The sequence below is a fragment of the Pteropus medius genome, unplaced genomic scaffold (genome assembly GCF_902729225.1).
Source record: "Pteropus medius unplaced genomic scaffold, Ma_sr-lr_union100, whole genome shotgun sequence".
Lineage (NCBI taxonomy): Eukaryota > Metazoa > Chordata > Mammalia > Chiroptera > Pteropodidae > Pteropus > Pteropus medius.
Window position 1 is genome coordinate 41,339,699 of NW_024351730.1, and position 20,843 is coordinate 41,360,541.

General features: G+C 43.3%; 1 protein-coding gene across 8 annotated transcripts in view; it reads right to left on the reverse strand.

Moving 5' to 3' along the window:
- The window catches only part of TSPAN5 (tetraspanin 5), a 268,547-nt gene that overhangs the window by 11,381 nt on the left and 236,323 nt on the right, over positions 1 to 20,843 (reverse strand). For 6 of the 8 annotated variants that reach the window (XM_039845767.1, XM_039845764.1, XM_039845766.1 and 3 more), the window contains 2 exons: positions 18,516 to 18,566; positions 2,082 to 2,228 (listed from right to left, as the gene is read on the reverse strand). In XM_039845767.1, coding sequence (XP_039701701.1) covers positions 2,082 to 2,228; positions 18,516 to 18,566 — 198 coding nt within the window. The remainder of the gene's footprint in view (positions 1 to 2,081; positions 2,229 to 18,515; positions 18,567 to 20,843) is intronic. The other 2 variants (XM_039845769.1, XM_039845763.1) reach the window with 1 other exon arrangement.

Sequence of the window (20,843 nt, forward strand, 5' to 3'; positions counted from 1 at the left end):
GTTACACAATACACATATCACAATTTGAGTCCAACTTAAGTTCCTACCAAATATTTGGCAGAAACCTGCATGTCCAGGCCCTGTGAGCTAATTTCCCCATTTCCAACAGGCAGTGACAAACTCGCAGGCTTCGTTCTAGGGCCTCAGTCAACACCGAAGCTCCATTGCTATTTCACGGCATAGCTCTTGGATTTTCTCTCAGCAGTTCTCCTGGCCTTATGGCACCAGATCGTTGAAGCTGTTTGGAGTCATGCTGACATTACTTCCTACTTATTTCATAGCTCCTACTCAAAGAAAGTTTTAGGGCACTTTTTATTGTTTGTATTAAATAGAGAGAGGGACCATTTAAAATATTCTCCAAGACTTAAATAAGCCCAGAAACAATACTTTTCTCATTTCTAACATGAGACTTTATATATAAAGGTGCTGATTTAAAGTCCATACTTCTGTCTGTTCAGTTAACTCAGGTATCTTCAACTACAAAAATAATAAACTATGCTAACAAGACTACCCTTATAAACTAAACTATATTCAAGTAAATCATATTAAAGGGGATCCCACATTTGGGGGCATGAAGGCTAAAACTGATAAAATGGTGGCAACCAGTAAGTACAATCTGAGGCCCAAAATGGCTAGAAAAGCTGAATGGGGTGAGCTCAAGCATTTAGAAGTACTTCATGCCAAGAAGACTGAAGGTTGGCAAGTTGCAATCAGGGACAAAATTCTCCTGGGGGCTCTTCGACTGAGTGAGGAATGAAGGACAGAGAGAGAGAAAGAGAGAGAGAAACAGACACACAGAGACAGAGACAGACAGACAGACAGACAGACAGACACAAATGGAGTCTTGGGAAATTAGCTATTCCCATCAGAGACCTATTTATATATACAGGACAGAGATCCAACTGTTCATTAAATTGTACACAGGACCAAGTATCCCTCGGTTTTTTCTATTAGCATGAGTCATATGAACCTTCAGGTTAAACAGCCTCCAGGACCTTGGCTGAGTCAGAGCTGCTTAAATTCAAAATGGGCCATCTTGGGTGGACAGTGAGTGGACAGTATGAGTCTGCTCTTCTTAGGGACGTTCAAGAAAAGAGGCCAAAGGATGATATGGTCAAAGTGATAGGGAAGAGAATCACATTCTGCATGGCTCTTGGGACTAGTTCTGGTCTATGCTGTCGATGATGTTGTGTCAGTAAAGGGCGATATTAAACTAATACTGTTCTCCAGAAATCCGACCATCTTCCCTCAGCAGAGGAAGATGTTTTTGTTTGTTTGTTTGTCTTTAATCCTTTCTGGTTTTGGAAAGGGTAGTGGATGCTGTTGTACACAGATGCCACCAGAATGCCAAAATTCAGACTGACAGGCACATTGGGCTGACCCTTGGCTACACCCAGCGATCCTATTTTAGATACGGACATGTACACGTACATAGGCCAGTTGGCTCTCCTTTGGAAGGAATCTCCAAAGAAAAGAATCTCACTTTTGACTCTTTACTTTACTTTTAATACTTATCTACTCCCTGGTAAGCCTCCTCCTCCAAAAATATTCATGCTGGCAGTGATCACATCAAACACCCTGCGAGGGATCTAAAAATTACACTGGTCATACAAGGAGGATTCTGCCCTTTACCGTTTCTCCATATTCACCAAAACCTACTGCTTAACAGATTTAATCTGGACAGGCCACAGCCACCATGCTTATGTCTGATTTCCCTAAACCAACGACCTGAACAACTTTCTACTGTCTATGTGCTTAAAAGAGGAGGCAAAAATCACTTAAAAGAAGAAATTATACATATACATAGAACCACCTAAAAGTATTTCAAGGATTGGAAAGCAAAATCATGATATATGTTTACAAAATCTCTATGGACAACATATGGGGGTGACACATATATTATTAAGGAACCATGGGGGTGGGGAGGACTGGAGGGCCTAGACAGCCCTCCTAAGAGAAAAGCATTACCCAGGCCATATTTTTGCAGTGCTTTTGGTACAGCTCACTCTTGCCTAAAGATAGGTTGTCCTCCTGATATGGGCAAGTTTGGCTTCATCCTGAGAGCAGAGTGTGATACTTACAAACTTCAGAAGGAAAGTGTTTTCCCGTAGAGCTCCAATGCACCCTGCGAATCCCAAAATGAACATCACTCCTCCCACCACAAGGAAGAGCCAGACCGGGTCGAAGCCGCCGAGGTCGGTGATAGAGGAGATATTGGACAGAACTCCCTGGGGGCGGAAAGAACACACAACAGAGCACCGGATGCAGGGTCAGTTTTCCAGCACGAAAAGATTATTGCAATTGTTTCCCGCCCCACCCCGCAAAGAAAAACTTCAGCAGTCTTCTCATTATTATGTGTGATTAATTTCTGAGACACCGTAAAAAAAAAAAAAAAAAAAAAAGAAAAAGGAAAAAACTACGTTCTTTCCAAGTCTAGATAGGTTCCTATCTTTAGTAAAACTATATAAAGCAAAGAAACGTACCAAGAAACTGTCATCAGCACCTGTATGGAGAAGATGTGGATGTAACTTTTGCTTTTTATGTCCCCAAATACAAGTGGTCTTGACTAAAAACAGGTGTGTAAGAAAAACACTTCCAAACACCCAGGAAGAGGGCTCATCCTTAAATCCCAGGGCCACGCAGTTGTCAGACAAGTGCCTGCTTCAAGCCCTTGGCATTTCTCAGGAAACTGGGAATCTTAGTGCTAACACAGAAGCCAGGCCCAGCCATAAGTCCCAAAGAGTTTTCCAGGGGAAAACTGCACCTCAGGATCTGCCCTTGAGCTTCATAGGAGACCCTGTCAGGCTCAGCTCCCCAGAGCCCACTCAGGTGGTCTATGCAGGTGGTGTCCCACACAGAGTTATTAATTACAGGCATTTCCTTACCACCTTTTTTTAGGAATCAAGATTTAAGTGATTTACAAATCAAAAGTTACTCTCTGGCTTTCAACCCTTTGCTCCTCCTACCCAGAGTAATTTCATTTCTCCACAAACAATTCTTCACTGAAACCCCTTCTCCCCAAAGTATAGCACATCAAATATACCCAAAACTATGTGAGAAATTATGAGATTTTTCTCCCTCTAAAACACAAGGTACACATTTACTATTCATGCCTATAAGGCCAGCTACTGTTATTTTGAAACTGTGAATGCATGTAAGTCTTAAATACCCAGTATCATCAATATTTTATTTTCTTATTAAATTTTTTTGAACTTTCAAAGTACCCCCAGAGTATCATGGTATAGTTTGCTGTAAAGTCTTATTAAATACTTTATTTTTGTAGCATTCCTAATAACCTAGAAAAACAAAGTATTCATCTGATTTTATACTTGAACAAAAATGGAACCCAGAGAGGTTTAGTGACTTGCTGAAGGTTACAAAGCTATTAATTTTTTGGAAGCAGAATAGAACTTCTACTTCAATACTCTATCCCTACAAAGCAGAAGCTCTTCCCGGTCAGCACTAATCAACACCTGACTTTAGTTTTAAGTTTTAGCCCATTTTAAGGTAGTAGGAACATTTGTTAGGTTGTTAGGTTGTTGTTTCTTTGAGGTGGGGGGAGCATCACCTCAAGACCAGTAATAGGATATTAACGTAGAACACGTATGAGGAATTAAGGACTCTTGAAATGTATAACTTAAACCTTATGAAAAAGGCCAGGGGTTTAAATAAATCACAGATGAAGGGTTGAGAGATTATGACAGCACTTAGGAATGCAGGGTGTATTCACTAACTTCTGGGGTGACATCACAAAAGGCAACCACACCCTTCACCAGGCTGCACAGACCAATGGTTTGATCCAATTTAATGTTTCTTAGATTTCCAAGCTCTGAAGTATGAATGCTCCAGGGAGAGAAAGGAAAACAGAAATACTGTAACCAATTTGCCACCTACACAAATGATGCTGAGAAAAAACTGCCGGAGAAGTCAGACAAAATCTAAGCAACAGTGGTGAGGATCCAGTATTGGAAGGAAATGAACCTCTCCCTTTAGAATGTCTTTAAACACAGGTGTTAATAGTTAATGTTTGGGACCTGTTCAGTCAGGGGAACATAGAACAATATAATATTTAAAATTTTAAAGTTAACTTAATTGTGGGAGACGGAGACTCGATTTACTTGGCACCAAAAAGAGGCGGCAGTGGAGGTGGAAGACACAGGAAGAGACGTCAGTTCCATCACAAAGAGGCCTTTCTAACACCAGCAGGGGTCCGGCAACCCTCAGAGAGGCTACCCAAGAAACATGGCTCCCCCTCGTGGGCAGGCCATGCTGCGAACCACTCTGTCAGCAGTGTTCCAGGTGGGGTTCCCCACCTGGATGGGAAATTGGGACTGACAGACCTTTAGCTTCCTTCCAACTTTAAGGCCATTCTATGATTTCATCCATTTTTAATGGGCTTTTTATTTGTGATTCACACTCGAGTCTGAGCGAAGATCAGATTGTTCTCAAACACTCTACTATGACCCATGGCTCTACACAAAGAGCTCTGTGAATCACAGGGACAGCCATCCGGGCAACTCCGGCAAAGCAAGCAAGCAAGCCGACACACACACCTGTGTCTGAAACGCCAAGATGCTCCCCGCTAAAAGGCGAGGAAGGACAATGCCACCTGGCAGTAGACTCCGGGATCATTTGTCCTCTCTGGGTTTCATCTGGGTTTTGCTTTAAGACAAACTCATTTTCATACTTTTACTTTCCCCAGCCTGCAGGGCCAGCCTTAATTTTGAGGCTGTCAACTGTTTCCATGGAAACATCAATCATTTGGGAGCCTAGCTGGACATCAGGTTCTACTCATTTAATCCTAACTTCCAGCAAAAGACAAGGTTGGAGACGGATTCTGTGGAAAATGATATTCTGCAAAGCATGGGAATACCAAGAACTTCATTTTTAATGGATCCAGAATAGATTCGAGTAGTTATCAGTTGAAAACTAACTCAAATCTTAACACACAAAGTGTGGAAGTCAATGCACAGTGCCCTTGGGAGATGATAAAAAAAAACAAAACTTTACTCTTTCACCTGTGCAATACTTCCAACTATTCACTAAAGGGCAATCTTTCTGTTTCTGACTACACAGAGAGACTAAGGAGGGGCTGAACAGAATCCTGGCAACGAAGTTTCTGGGTTACAAAAATGAAAGGGAGTGGACGGTTCAGCCTTCTGTTGTCTTAAACATGGGGTCTCTCACTGGACTTTGTAATTTTGTTAAGCTCCATCTGACAAATGAGTAAGAAGTGCTAGAACATGCCTGCTGAAGAATAATTATAAGTAAAGCATCTAGCTGACAAGAAGCAGGAAGGAAAAAAAAAAAATCTAAGATTACAGTTAAGTCTGACAAGTAATTTAAAATAGACATTCAGATTTGTGGTAAATCCTCAGGAATGTGCAAGAACAATACCGGCAGATACCTTGTCTTCTGGGAACCTGTGGGCACCGCCTTCTTCGGGGAACCGTACTTTCCCCTTCTTGTAAGGATTCCTTCCCCCTAAATCCACTCCACGAGCCCCTGAGACCTGCCGATTCTCACATGACCCCACCGTCCCAGTGAGTTTGAAGCCTAAATTTCCTTCCTCGGACACGAGGATTTAGAACAGGCATCTCTTGTGGCCGAAGGGGTAACATGTCAAACTCTGGAGCTATGTGTGGTATGTTTCTCACCACGTGGAGAAAGTCGGTCTGCAGTGAGAAAGGGGAAGCCAGCACGTAAGAGAAAATGAAGAACTAGGGTAGGGAGGAAAAATCCTAACAGTATAATAATCATCCTTGGCCTGACCATGAGCTCTGAATCACTCTAGGATCCTTCGAATATACCCACCTTGATTGCTCAGGCAGGTTCTATTTGGGTCTGCATTTGCACCTGGGGAGCTCTGCACAACACAACAGCAGCCCTGAATAAACTACACTTTTAATGCACACATTAAATGTACACACGCATGCACATATATGCGCACACACACGTATGACCAAAACTGGAGCTCACACTTCATGCTAGAAAAGTGTTGGGGGTGGGGTGGGGAGCAGGCAAGGAGTAGAGGCAAGTATTGGATTTGATATGGTCCTTTTAGTCATCTGGCTGATATTTCCAGTGACCATAACCATTAAGCCAGTGTAAACAGTTTTTCTTCATGTTGACTATCAATTCGGCATCATTAATGAAATGAGTCCTGGATGGAACTTTTAAGTGCCTTATCTATGTCACTGACAAATAATACATGATGTGAGCTCCAATTCTCCATGTAAACTTGAATGTTGGATTTAGATGCCAACTTGTCCTTGGATTTAGATGCCAACTTATCAGAATTCAAACTATTTTTAAAAATGCAAAATGTCATCTGGCTACTCTTTTGTACCCAGAACTGCTGCTTCTGAGAGACATGCACACACAGAGCTGACATTTGTATCCCAGTAGTAAGTTCTTATCCTTCTCCACATGAATACTGCAGACAAAGTCCTGTGACTGAAAGATGTCAAGGATACTGGATGTTGTAGGGAAAGTCAGAAAATATCTTCCTACACAGCTGAATCTAACTAGAGTGAGGATAAATGGATGAGAAGCAGAGCAATTAGCCACATGTACTTATTCCTTTCACCATTTGTTTTGGCTGACGTAAAAGTGGAATTCTGAACAGTAATAGCTGAGAAAGAGAAAGAATGAGAGAGCCAGAGACCAAAACTGCAGGACACAAGAAAAATACATTTAAATACCATGGACTTGAGGATATAAGAGGACTTCTTATATTCTCAATGAATATATTATTATTACATTAATGAAAACTGGTATAAGTGAACATTTATAAGAATGCTTCATATCCATCCTATACGTTCCTATACGTATATTCTTATGTCCCTTAGTCATCTAAGTCTATAGCTGTTGCTGCAGCAGGCAGCAGAGGCAAAAACAAATTGACCATAACATAAAGTGCTGCTATAAAGACAAAATGAATACTAGTCAATTTTAAACGTTGAAAGAAACAAATATATTCAGCAAATTAGCCATCCCACGAATTGGCTTTTTGGGACAACTGACTTTTGGCATATCAGTTTGAAGCCTTTAAGAGTGATCTCCTCCAGTGAAAATAGAGATTTCCATTATCTAGTATCTCTCAGACCTTAGCAAGGAGACCAATACGTGTCTAAAGAGAAATAAGACACATTAATGGAACGTGTAAGGCCATATCGTTATAACAAGTTTAGAGAGCCAACAAACAAATGTGTCAATGTGCATCCATTATGATAAAAGGGATTCTAGCCACTTAGACAAGCTTGCTCTGGAATGTGGCAGAGAGTATTGCATCCTGTACAAAGCATCCTGGTACGGTACTCAAGCCCACCTGGCTCACCTACAATTTCCCCTGGAATCCTGAAACACAGAAAGAGAATAGTCTGGACAGGGCTAGATGCAGGGCAGAGAGACAAGGGATTATGACACAGACACCTCATCCTGAATCCCGGTTCCACTACTTACTACCTGTGTGACCTTGGGCAAGTTACCAAACCTGCCTAAGCCTCAATTTCCACAACAGCGAAATGGTACCCTATGTCTTAAGGTTATTATGAGGATGAAGGAAATAATCCAAGTAAATCCAAACACTGCTAAGTGCTTGGCACATAAGAATTCAATGAAAGTTTATCGTCATCGTCATGATCATAATCATTACATTAGACCAAAAGGACGATATTAGTTGCTATAGAGGCACAGAGGAGCATCTAAGCCAACTGCACTAGAAAGGAATCTATTTTGCTGTGGCACTGTCCTTCTTGACCCCCTTCTAAGAAAAATCCCAGCCACGCCCAATGATCATGCCTAATGGAGGTGGCAGTAACTGACTTGCCAATCAGATCATCTTTCTTCAGGAAATGGAAGTCACTTAAAAGACACCCAGAATAAAGGCAGAAGGCCAAATCCACGAGTAAGCAAAAGCCGAGAGAAGGCAGAAGCCAAGAGTAGGTGGAAACTAAGAGCACAAAGAAATGGAGAAAAAAGGAGCAAGCAGTCAGTCAACAGTGGTGAGCACAGTGAGCAGGCAGCAGCCGTGTCACCACGATGGTGGCACCTGAACCAGGGGCAAGGACACCTACGCTGCCAAGGAGCTGACTGGGCAGGCTGGTCACCAAAGATTCACTGCTCCTGAATGACCACCTGGTCCCTGAACCATGTGACTTCCCTGTTAAGCTCTCCTCGTTCAATGCTCGTTCAACAGTTTGATGAACATTGTATGTTCTAGGAAGAATGTGAAAAATCAGTCCGCCTTCCCACAGACCTCCAACTCTTCATCAGCACCTCATTCAATTATCTCTGGAATTTAAGCAGCTCTCCCTCACCCCACCCCGTGGTTCTGCAATAAAGGAACATGTGCTGAGTATAACTATTTTCTTCTTGGAAGAGGTTTCTACACATGTGCACAGACAAAACGGCAAACGAAACTCCAGAAGGGCTTCAAACCAATAAACCTCAGGAGTGTCTGTGGTTTTTTTTTTTTCCACCACCAGCACAGAGCGTCCTGTGTGTGCCACCTGGCAAGCTTCAGTTCCTGCTCTCTCAACCTACACAGAAAAGAAATGCAAAAGTAGCATTAATAAGCCCTTAAGGTCTGGGACTCTTCTGCTTTGGCATATACAAGCACATTCCTTCCGACTGCCGGATGAGAAACAGAGACAGACATATGGAATGCACACTCAAAGCCAGGCCAGATGGACCCTTCTGAGGTTTATGAGACCGAGTCCTGATTCACCCACCCCTCCTTAAACCAGACCCCACTGAGGTGACACTGGTAATAATTTTCCTAGAGGGAGAGAAGCATTTCCCTACTCGAGAAAGGATGACAAGACAGGACATTTTAAAGAAAACGAGCTACTCAGAGAGGTGGTCCTGGAGTTGGAGATGGGGTTTTTGATATTGTCCACGAGAAGACCAAGCTGGGACCACGGAGAAACGTGCCACTTAAAAATTCATCAAAGATCTTCAAAGAATGTTACAGGGCAAAGCCTCTCAGCATATCACCAAACATCCATCTGTCTAAGAACTGCTGCGGAGTCCAGAGAGAAGGCTTGGACCTCAGAGAGAAGGGTGCCCAATAGGGCCTGAGCCATCCGGGGGGATGCGAGGGGGTGGGGGCAGCATAACTCAAGGCCTGGGACAGAGATGCATGGTCAGGAAGACCAGTCGCTTTAAAGGCACATGATCTCCCTTTTTCTCTTTTACTCTCTCCCTTTTTTGATCTCTCCCTTTTACTCAAAAAAGTAACCAGTGAGACTAAAAGCAATCCTTTCTTGCTGATAAAAAGTGGCCACAACCTGTCTGTGGGAGGAACAGAAGAGGAAGGACAATCATCCCACAGATCTCCATAAAGCCTGCAATTAAGCAGCTGCTGGGGAGGCCAGCTATACCAAGTCCCATCACTGGAACCACTCACAGATTGGGACACCACTGTCACCATCCTGGTGTGAGTGACTGCCTCTCTGGACATGGAAACACATCCACATGCAAAAATGTCACTTTTTAGAAATCTAGCATGTTCCTAGCCACTCTTCAGATATTTTCAGTTGCATTTTCAGAAGACAGGAGACATACCCAGGGACATTCCTAAGTATAAAGTTCGAACCAGAATATGAGATAGAGGCTCTGATCATGGTATCCCCAAAACTAAAGTGAAAGCCCAGGTCATTTGTGCATTTAGAAAGGTCGCTCCTTGGGCAGCAAGTAGATAATACAGAAGCAGCAGGTAGGCTCCGTAGTGACCCAGGCAGGTGACACTGAGAATGGGAACAAAAGTGACATAAGAGCTACACTACTGGATACTGATGCTCGGCCAGCACTGGGCAAACTGGATTATTTCACCCTCACAAGAAACCTAGGAGGTAGGACTATTATCGATGACAGAAAACAGACCCAGAGATGGAGTAACGTTCCAGGTCACCCAGGTAAGAAAGAGGCAGAGCAGGGATTTGAGGCCAGCCCACCTGAGCCCAGAGCAGGGTTTTAACCATGCTCTACTGTCTAAAAAGCAGCAGCAGCAATGGGCAAGAGGATTATTTTCCACACTACGTCACATGCCTGTTCCTAAAATGTTAAGAAAAATATGTCACGTGATGTTCAAATGATATTCTTACCTCCGACTGATCACTAACTGAAAAACAGAGTGAACTGGAGACAAGACCTTCCCCTCCCTACACACATCGCCCCAGGCACAGGCAGAGAGCACTTCTCTCTCGCACCCTCAGCAAGAAAGCCCGTGAATAAAAAGTGGCCGAAGGCAGGACTGAGTGAGGGAATTGAGATTTCTCTGTGCTGCGCGACGCCACTGCCCAACTGGGGGAGCAGCTTCCTTTTTACTTAAACCTACTGAGGAGTTTTAAGGGGACCACTGGGGGAGCTCTGAGACAGTGATTTGGGGCTGAGTCCGTCCAGAAAGGAGCTGGTGGCCTTGAGGGGTAACACCTGCCTGCCCTGGAACTCTAGGGAGAGAAGAGGGCTCCGGGGCAGGAGAGGGCTGTCCTGGTGGGACTGGCCTCACCCTAATGAGTGATTCCAGGAGAAAACATGAGGGCGGCATGGGAGAGGCAGCTGGGGGTGATTAGCGACCTGAGATGGCGGCATTCAGAGGAGCACTTGGCTGAGCAAGATGCCAGGTCTGAGCGGTGATGTCCACCAAGCTCAAGGGAACCACTAGGCAGAGGGACTCAGCAGGGAAGCTTCAAAAAGACCAAGACATCACCCCCTTCACCATCTGCCAGGCCCAGATGGCAAAGCCCTACCCCCAGCTTGGCACCAGCAGGAAGTGGGCAGAGGAGCACGTGGTGAGTGGGGGAAGGGTGACGGGAGGAAGCAGGGAGCAAAGGCCTCACTCCATCCTCTCTTCAGGGAACCGAGGCAGATGGAGCTGGGCGAGAGAGACCGTTTAACACAAAGGTAGGTTTGGCGGTGTTGTTATTATCCTTTGTAAGAACTGGGCCTGGACTTATGAACCTCCAAACGAGAGCAGGACTGAGGTATCTGAGAGTGAACGACAAAGGCAATAAATTCTGACCCACCTGAATTTTCATTCCCGAGAAAATGGTGAATAAAGTTTAGAAGGACATATAAAAAGAGAAATATTAATTTTCAATATATTTTATGTGTTTGTCGAACACACTGGCATGTCAGACCACATGCTGGTTTGCCACGTACTGAGCAAGGGCTGTGTGGTTTTAAGATTTCCAGCTACAACAGAGAACTTGAGGAGATTACTTGGATAACTGAGGATGAGAGAGAGATACAGACAAATTTCAATCAATAAACTGAAGTCTTCGAAGAAGTATTTTCAGCATCTCAGAAATGTCTCCTTAAAGTAGTTTCAAAGCCAAAGCGTGCATTTTTCTGTCCAAGTTAGGTGGGTACCCGCTTCCACCTTCCGCAGCCCCCCACCCTGGGTTATGGAAACTTGACAGCTACTGCTATGAATTGCCTGAATCCCTGAATCTCACTGTCTCTCATTTTTCTTCCTAGGAAGACTGGGAAAGTTTTTCCAGGGTGAGTCTACTGTATGATTGTGACAGGAAGCAACTGGAAGTTTCTGAAGTGGGACTTATGGTTACAATCAGGGGCAAAGCCTAGAGGCAAAAGAATCACACACACCGGTCCGCAGGAAAGCCAAGGAGAAAAGCAATAGGGGCTGGAGCTCTTTCAATTCGCATTGCCCCGGTGGGGTCAGAACTGCACACCAACTCTTTCCTTGCAGCCCGCTCCTTACAGAGTGCAGCCGGGTGAGCGCAATGGAAGACTAGGGAGGACTGCAGAGGGAACTGGGGGAGAAGGCCGATTTCCAGTGTGGCCTCTCTGAGCCTGTTTCCCCACCTCTGAAACAGCAGGTCGTCCTTCTCTAACAGTTTAACCCAAAGGAGGCAGAGATCACCGAAGTGAAAACGAAACCCCTTCGCGAAGAGCTGTTTTTCCTGTGTGGTCTTCCACAATGTATGAAGTTCTTCTGCATATTCATATTCATTTAGTCACAAACATCTTTTGGGCATCCACGGTGTGGGAGGCTGATGCTAGAACTGAGCCTAAAAGAGTGAAGACAGGCTCCTTTGCCCTCAAGGAGTTTTCAGGCCAGAAAGCCAGGCTGGGGTGTGCACCCTCCAGCGGATCACACCCTCCACTGGTAGGCTGGTGCTGGGTTGGGGCAGGGGGCGGGGGAGCAGGAGGAGCAAGAGAATCTCAACCTCACACTGAAGATCAGTGAAGGGCACTCGTCCTGCTCCAAAAAGCTTAGTCTCCCCTCGGCCCCCCCCCTCAACAACTCTGCTGGCAGCACTTCACTCTGATTGTTAGAGATATATCACTCTGCCTCTCGCCCCCACATAAAAGCAAAGTAATAAGCATAAATATGGGACAAAATGAAAAAGGATAGGTACCCCTAATTTTGTCTCAAAATGAGACAATCATGTAGGTTCCCATTTTTGTGACAGAAATAAATGGCATAAATAAACTTTCTTTCCTGACATCCCAAATTAATGGATTTGCTACTTCTAACACTGTACCACTATCAAATCAGACATCAGAAACCACATGTAATACTACTTCCTTTTATGCTGTTAATGTAGTGTGCTTACTAGGGATCTGAGGTGACTACTGACTTCTTTAACTGAATGATACAAGCCACAAAATAGCCAGGGTTAAAAAGGATGCTTTCATCATTCACTTGCTCATTCATTCTTTCGTAAGCAATATTTTCTGAATACCTACTGTGTACCAGTTATTGTTCTAGGTCCTGGAGTGTGGCAGTAAACAAGTCCCGGCCATCACAGGGCTGGGTTGACTTTTTTGTGAGCGGGGAGAGCAATGAGCTTGTTATGAGCTTGTCAGCACATAAGTGATAAGTTCTATGAGAACACAATGAGAGAAGCACAGAAAAGAGGAGAAAATGGGCTGGGGTGGAGTGAGAGTGGCTACTTTAAACAAGCCGGGAAGGCCTATGATGGACAAAAGTGACATCCGAGCAGAGATCAGAAAGCAGAGTGACAAAATGCAGCTGCGGGGGACAGAACACCAGGTGTTAAAGAGCAAGTGCGACAGCCCTAGGCTGGTGAGTCATGTTTGAGATTTCGGAGGAAGAGCAAGAGGATGAGTAGGGGCTCGAGTGTGGCAGGGGAGGGCACAGGGAGGGCACCTCATTGGAGGGTTTGAAGCAGAGAAGTGACAGATCCGTCCTTCGTTTGCAAGTATCACTCCAGCTGCTGTGTGGGGATGGGCCTGGATGGCAGTGGGGGCTCAAGAGCAGAGGCAGAAAAATAATTGAAGGGTTCTGCACTAATGCAAGCAAGATGTGGTAGCAACTTAGACCAGGATATAACAGTGTAAAGTATATTCTCAATATAGTTTCAGAGTAGAGCTGACCATGTTTGCGGATAGACTGAATGTGGTATGAGAGCAAAGATGGGTGTCAAGAACACCAGAGCAAGCGGAAGCACAGAGTTGCGGTTTATTGCAATTGGGAAGGGCAGGTTTGGAAAGGAAGGGCAGGGGGAGTCGGAAGTGTTATTTTGGATTGCTAAGTTTCAGAAGCCCACTGGGCATTTAAGTGGAGATGTTGGGTAGGCTACTGGCTATACAAGTCTGGAGTTCAGATCAGGTCTGCAGCAAAGATCTAAATTTGGAAGTCATCAGTGTTAGATGGCGATTAAAGCCCCACGCTCAAATGACATCTCTGTAGAGCATGAGTGAAGAGAGAGAAGAGGTCTTAGGGCTTCGCTGGGGCACTCCAAAATTTAGAGGTCGGAGAGGTAAGCTGGAATTACCAAAGGAGTGTGAGAAGGCACTGCTTGTGAAGCAGGAAAACCAGGAGTGTGTGATACCTCAGAAGCCAAGTAAGGAAAGCATTTCTAGAAGGGAGAAATGATAAACCACCCCTCAGTCTTTACTTTACTGATAAGGGTTTCTGAGCATCTGGATGAGAAAATGATGTGCTCCGTGACCCAGATGCGTTCAGTAAGAAAGGAACAGGTTCCTAAGTCCGAGGATAATCAGAGCTAACGTGAAGAATATGGTCTATCTACAAAGACAAGATGCAGAAAAACAGTCTAATGTAATGACAAGTAGATGGATTAGAAACTGCCTGAATGATGACACCGAGGGCACATATAAGTGAATGAGTGTCAACCCCAAAGGAAATTTCTAGTGACAAGTCATTGGGCTCTGTCCTTGGCATGCTCAACATATCAGTGGCTTTGATCAGTGATGACTAAACTTGACTGCAATCAGAACGATTTAGGAGGCTTATGAAAACAAAGCATTCCAGTGTCCACCTGGACCTACTGAATCAGTAGGTGGCACTGGGGCAAGGAACAAAAGGAAAGCCTGAGCAGCAGGCAGAACCGAGAGAGAGGGTTGATCAAAATGTACAGCTAAAACCAAGCTGAGTGGAACAGGGAATGTGCTGGATGATGACTGGGAAAATGTGGAATCCTACATTTGACTCTGGATAGGGTAAACCAAGCTGGATCTGAGACCAACTTGAACTCTCAGTAATCAACAGCGTGACCTCAAGCGGCAATGACAGGAGATGAGAAGAGAAGGGACATAATTCAGCCATACCCTCTTTGTCCCCTAAAGCACCTGTCGAGGGTCAGAAAGCATGACCAAAATGCTGAAGGGGCTCCACCCAAAGAGAAGCAGATGTTTAACTGAGAAACTCAGAAGGAACCAGGACTCCATCCTGATTACCTCAAGGGCTAACGTGTGGGACTTATTCTGTGGGATCCAATAGGAAAGAGCTACAATCAGTGAGTGAAAACTCTTAGGACACGGTTCTATTTTGGTGGAAGGAAGGTAGGTCTTTTTAAGAGTAAGAGTGACCCAAAGGGATGGAAGCGGTTGAGTACTTTACCATAGGAATTGTTTAACTTACATACACTCCAAATTAGCATTTGTTGCAATACTGTATTTTATGCATTATGTAAGTATTTTATATATATATATATATATATATGCACACCCTTCCTAGACTGTAAATTCTCCAAGGAATTACATCCCCAGAGTCCAGCATGAGCCCTGTCTCATGCCATGTGCTCAATAAATGTCATCTGAATGAATGAGATGATCATGGCTAGATGCCATCAAGCCTGTTGTACAATTGCCAATCACGCTCCATCATTGTTAATATTCCTTCTAAAACAGCAGGTCCTATGATTTCTGAAAAACTACACATAAACCAGCTTTCCCTGGAGACACAGTCATCCTCTGCATCTTCACAGTAGATTTGGAATTTAGATAAAATGAATTATTTAATTATTATGTCAACAATAATATTTGCCCTGGGTTTAAAACTAAGCCTGGTATTAAGTAAGAGGGGTAATAATTTTTGCCTCTAATGTTTCTGTACTCCACATAAAAACATGTATTAAGGAAATCCGATCCTTTCAGCTGTGACCCAGTTCAGAGACTTACCTTCTAGGCCTCCTTTCAAGAAGATGCCACCGTATCTCTCCGTTGAGGAGTGGCAGGGAGTTACTGATTCATGCATACCTCCCGCCTACTTTAGCTGGCTGTGGTTCACCTTGGAACCTCACCCCATCAGAAGCCTGGTTCAACTCAGAGGTTAACCCAAAGGGTTTTGCAAGAACAGCCTTTGCAGTTACCAAGGCAATTAAATGCACATTATGTCCTCCTTAAGATACCTCAAAACAAAACCAATTCTCTGGTCCATGAATCAGAGCCCAGAACTCTCCTAAACTTTGAGGCAGCTTCCAAAGCTAAGATTTTGTCCTTGTCTCTATGTAGGAGTGGACATGCTATGGTCATGTGTCCAGAGGAGGGAGCCACATCTGCTTCATACCAGGCACTGTCTTGGGGGCCACTTCATTTAAATTTAAATCCCCACTGCATAAAAAAGAAAAGGGCATCTCAGAGAAGTTAACACAGTTGTCCAAAGTCACACAGATAATAAATGGAGGAGCCAGTATTTGACCTCAGGTCTGTTCGGTCCAAAGTTGTACTCTTTTCCACACAGCAAGCAGAGCGATCTTAAAACAAAAGCCAGATCAGGGCACTCTCTTGTCAAAATGCCCTAGTGACTTCCTCTCATCCAAACTTCTGCAGGACCCTGTCTACTCAGGCTTCTGCCTGCCTCTCCTGCCAAATCCCCTACTTCTTCTTGCCCTTGTCCTCTCCTCTCCCTTCCAGTTCTACTGGCCTTCCTCCTGTTCCTAGGAACGACCACTTGGCTATTCCCTCTTCCTCCTGTTCCTAGGAACGACCACTTGGTTATTCCCTCTTCCTCCTGTTCCTAGGAACGACCACTTGGCTATTCCCTCTTCCTCCTGTTCCTAGGAATGACCAAGTCCCTGACTCAGGGCCACCCACTTGGCTATTCCCTCTGCCGGGAATGCTGTTTCCCCAGACCTCTGCAGATCCCTCTTCATCCAGGTCTCTGTTCCAGTGCCACCTCCTCAGGAGGCTGTTCCAAACCACTCCATCTAAAAGAGACCTCTCCTCCCACCACTCTCTAACTAGCCCTTACCCTACTCTGTACCTGGATGCATATGCTTGGCTAGTTAACTGCTTATTGTCAGTGCCCCACTAGAATTCAACCTTCACAGGGGCAGGAATAGTATCATTCAAGGCTACATACCCAAGCCCAGGGCCTACTTGCAGCCAGTGCACATCAAACTGGGTTCTTGCATGTCCTCCTCTACCCTCTTCCTCCTCCGTTTGGTCCCAGTGCACAGAGTTCTGCTACACAGTAGCTGGGTGACCTTGGCTATATCACTCTCCAGAGGAACTGTCCATTTACTGATAGTGGCCCTGACAAAGAAGGGACTGCTATCTCATCTCTCCCCAAAGGCATCACCCTCTATTCTGATATTTGTGTGACATTGCTGCTGTTTTAGAATTGTGATTTTATCAAAGAGACACTGGGAGCAACTGTTGAAACAAAAAGATATTATATTTCACAAAAAGAGGGAAAAAAACCTTCAAAACAACCAATTGTCTGTTTATTGCTAGAACAGACAATTAGCTCATTTAATGCCTTCCAGGATTTTTTCAAAGCAGATAGAAATGGACTCTTATAAGAGTTATAAAAAGCTACGTGATTTGGCACTGAACCAACCATAGGACTTCTAAAAGTGGAATTTCTAAGATTCCACCAATATAACTCTCCAAGCTTACAAGGGGAATCAAAGCAAAAGCTAATCATAATCCAAAAGGAAACCAGAATTCGACAGAAAAGTTTCCAGAGAGAAAATCCTCTCTGCTTTAGGAACTTAATTTCTCTCCCTTCTCATATAATCACGGCCCTGCCTTATAACATTGCTGGAAAGTGGTTCATCTTCCATAAAACATTTTACATTCTGTAGAAGCATTTTGTAAATAAATAGAGGGCAGTTCGTTTCAAGAAAACTCAGGGTTCACTGTGAGTTTTATTTGACGCAGTCTATCTGAACGCTGTTTTAGTTGTGGAAATTCCTACTGGCACTCGAGGGACTCTTGTTTGCTGGGCTTTCTTAGTTTTTCTCCCCTTTCCTAACACATATAACACTTCAAAGAAAACCTTGGCTTCAGGCCGAGGTCAAGCTCAAAGGGTGAAATGCCAAAGAGATAAGAGAACAATCTTCTGGGAAAATTTAAGCTAACCTCTTAGCTCACAAATTTTAACCAATCCATCCACTCCCTCACTCTCACAAGGTGGGAGATAATGAAGCTTTCGTGTATAGCCAAATACCAGGACAGATAAAATGCTGCCATCACTTTCACTTCCAAAGAAGGGAGAAGAAAGGAGATCGGGTTTGTTTTTGAATTCCAGGGCTTAGCCTCAGTAGGGAAGTTGTAGAGAAAAAATTAAAAGGTGAGGATGAGAAGTAAAGGGGAGGAGGATTCAGGGCAGTGGTGTCATGAGTGTGTCGTTTAGAGTATAAACCGCCCTACTTAGAATATGCTACTCCCTAGTTCCAGATTTTTCCTTTTATGAAGCTGTATTTGATCATAAATTTTGAATATTCCTAAATGCTTTCAATCAGAAGACAAGTATTCACATTCTTTAGCATTAATAAGTTTATCTAATATTCAAACCCAAATTATGTCTACCTTCCTTCATGGGACATGCTCACAGCTTATCACATAATGCTCACACTAAAAAAATCATCTTTATGGCTTGAGTAATCTTCCAATGGGTTAAAACAAAAAGAAAAAGAAACAACACTACAGGTTTTTTAGTGATATTTAAAAGTGTTACTGAAATTCTTCTGTCAGAGTGAGGACCTGTTTCATGGGAACACATGCCTCTGGCTAACTGATGAAATTCCAATACATGTCCTCTGTTGTGCACATGTATAATTACTTCCGTAATTATTCTGATATATCAATCAGTTTAGGCTCCGTTCCTAAACAGTATTTGAAATATGACATTATCTTCCAAGAACACTTTTATTAAAGAACGATGTTTGTTTATACTCTGCAGTTTCAAAGAGGAAAAGGAGATAATATCGTATAATGTGCAGCCTCTAACAATCCAAATGTGTGCATTTTCATGATATTCAACTTACTTTTTCATTCCACGCCCACAGTCCAATTCCAAGAAATGTTATTCCCAAAAACTGAAAGAGAGAAAGCATAAGTGTAAGTATAAGGGTAAACACCATGTTTTTACTAATACAAATTAGAAAGTTTTCAATCAATTCTTTTGCTACTTTACCTGGCTGAGAAATAGTTTTCTCTAAAATCTGAGTAACAATTTTTAACAACAACAACAAAAACATCCCAGAATCCCCTTGATTAAAGTTATTACAGCATCAAGAATGGTTATACAAATGGATACATATACAATAAAATATTATTCAGTCAGGTATATACATACATATACACATATATATACATATGTACATACAGACACAATGGAATATTATTCGGTCTTAAAAAAGAAGGAAATCCTGCCATTTGCAACCATATGGATAAAGCTGGAGGCCATTAGGCTAAGTGAAATAAACCAGACAGAGAAGATAAATACCACATGGTATCACTTACGTGTGGGATCTAAAAATAAATAAGTCAAACTGAAAGAAACAGAGAGTAGAAAAGTGTTTGCCGGGGTGGGGAAACAGAGATGACAGGTAAAAAGGGTTCAAACTCTCAGTTGTGAGATTAATATGGCATGAGGATCTAATGTATGACGTGGTGACTACAGTTGATAACAATGTATTGCATAATTAAAATTTGCTTAAGAGAACTTAAATGTTTTCACCAAAAAAGGTTAATATGTGAGATGATGGAAGTGTTAAATACTTTCACCATGTATACCTGTATCGAAACATCACGTTGTATGCTTTACATATCTTACACTTTTATTTTTCAATTAAACCTCAATGAAGCTAAAACATGTTAAAAATTTATTTTAAAAAAAGAGGGTTGGTGACATGTAGGTACTTAGAAGTCATTCAGATTATAAATAATAAGTAGGTAGAATCTTAAATAAAATCAAAGCCACTGATAATGTTTAATGCTGCCTTTTAGTGCAGGGGAAGAAATAGTGCACGCCCCCATAAATCCAAGCCCAGCTTTCACTAGAAAATAGAAAACCAGGGATATGCATTGAGAAGAGCTGGAGATTCTCACCATCAAGCCATTATAAATGGGCCAGGTCAGAGAGGGCATGCAGAAACCCCCAACTGTCCCTCAACAAGCTCTTTATCAGTCCTTCAAAAGGTAACATGAATCTTATTAAGTCCAATGTGATTCAAAAAAATTTTCTGATTTTCCTGTTTTTCAGAAACGTCAATGACTTATATTGTAATTGAGAGGGCTTCCACGACACGACACGGCCTGGTCTCAACTCCGTGCCATAACTTCATGTATAACACAGAGCACAAAGATAGCACGAGTCAGAGTTAAAAGAACACAAGACAAACTCAGCCCCCAGGCAGAGGTGTCTCTCATACATAACCACGGATCTCAAGTGCAGTGTGTGTGTGGCGGGGCGGGGGAGGAGGGGCGCGGAGGACCATGTTAGTAACCAGGGGGACTTTCGGCTTTTAATTAGTTTTCACTGTATTCCATCTGCTCTAAGACACACATTCCACAACCCCGCCCCGTTATATTTTAACATTTCTGAAATTGGGATGTGTCTCAAAATTGATGCTATCGCATAAGTTTTTCTTCCTGTTTGTACCAAAAATAATAGTGTGTCTGATAATCAAGGTGTCACAGATTTGATGACACATTGTACAGCGTTGTCCACTCACTAAGAAAAGCTCAGTGATTAGAATGTGATTAGGGTGTAATTGGCCATGAGGAAGGACTCATCTTTTTCCTCACCTTCGTTATCAATAGCAACTCTGAATTTCCTTTCCAAACACCGAAGTGAAAAGAGAGTGGGCAGGCTGACAAGCAGATGCAGTCTGCTGGCAGCAGCATACACTGTTTATTTTACTAACATCTTGATTAAGTTAAATGTCAGAGAAGCTGTCCACTGAGAGGAGTGTGAAAAAAAAAAAAACAAGACTGAGGGTGGTCATTCTTTCCAGTTTCAGAGAAATCTGAGAACTGTCCACCTGGCAAGGTCTTTGCAATTCGCCCCAGGGGTGACACTTTGTAGGCATCAGCTAATAAATCCAACAGGGGCTGGGAGAAAAGCAGGAACAGAGGGAAGAGGGGACTTACAAGCACAAACAAACAATTGCGTGAGCTGAAAATGTGGTGATGTTTTTAAAAGTAAAACTTCTCGAATCTCCCAACAATGATCTGACACCGCAGTAAGAGTAGGCAACACGTTCTGAGCCCCTTCATAGAAAAGCTTCAGCAGGTCCTTGATTCGGTAAAAACTGGAGATCCCTTTTTTCCTACGTTTGCTCTTAGAGATCTGAAAAGTGTTTGGAAAG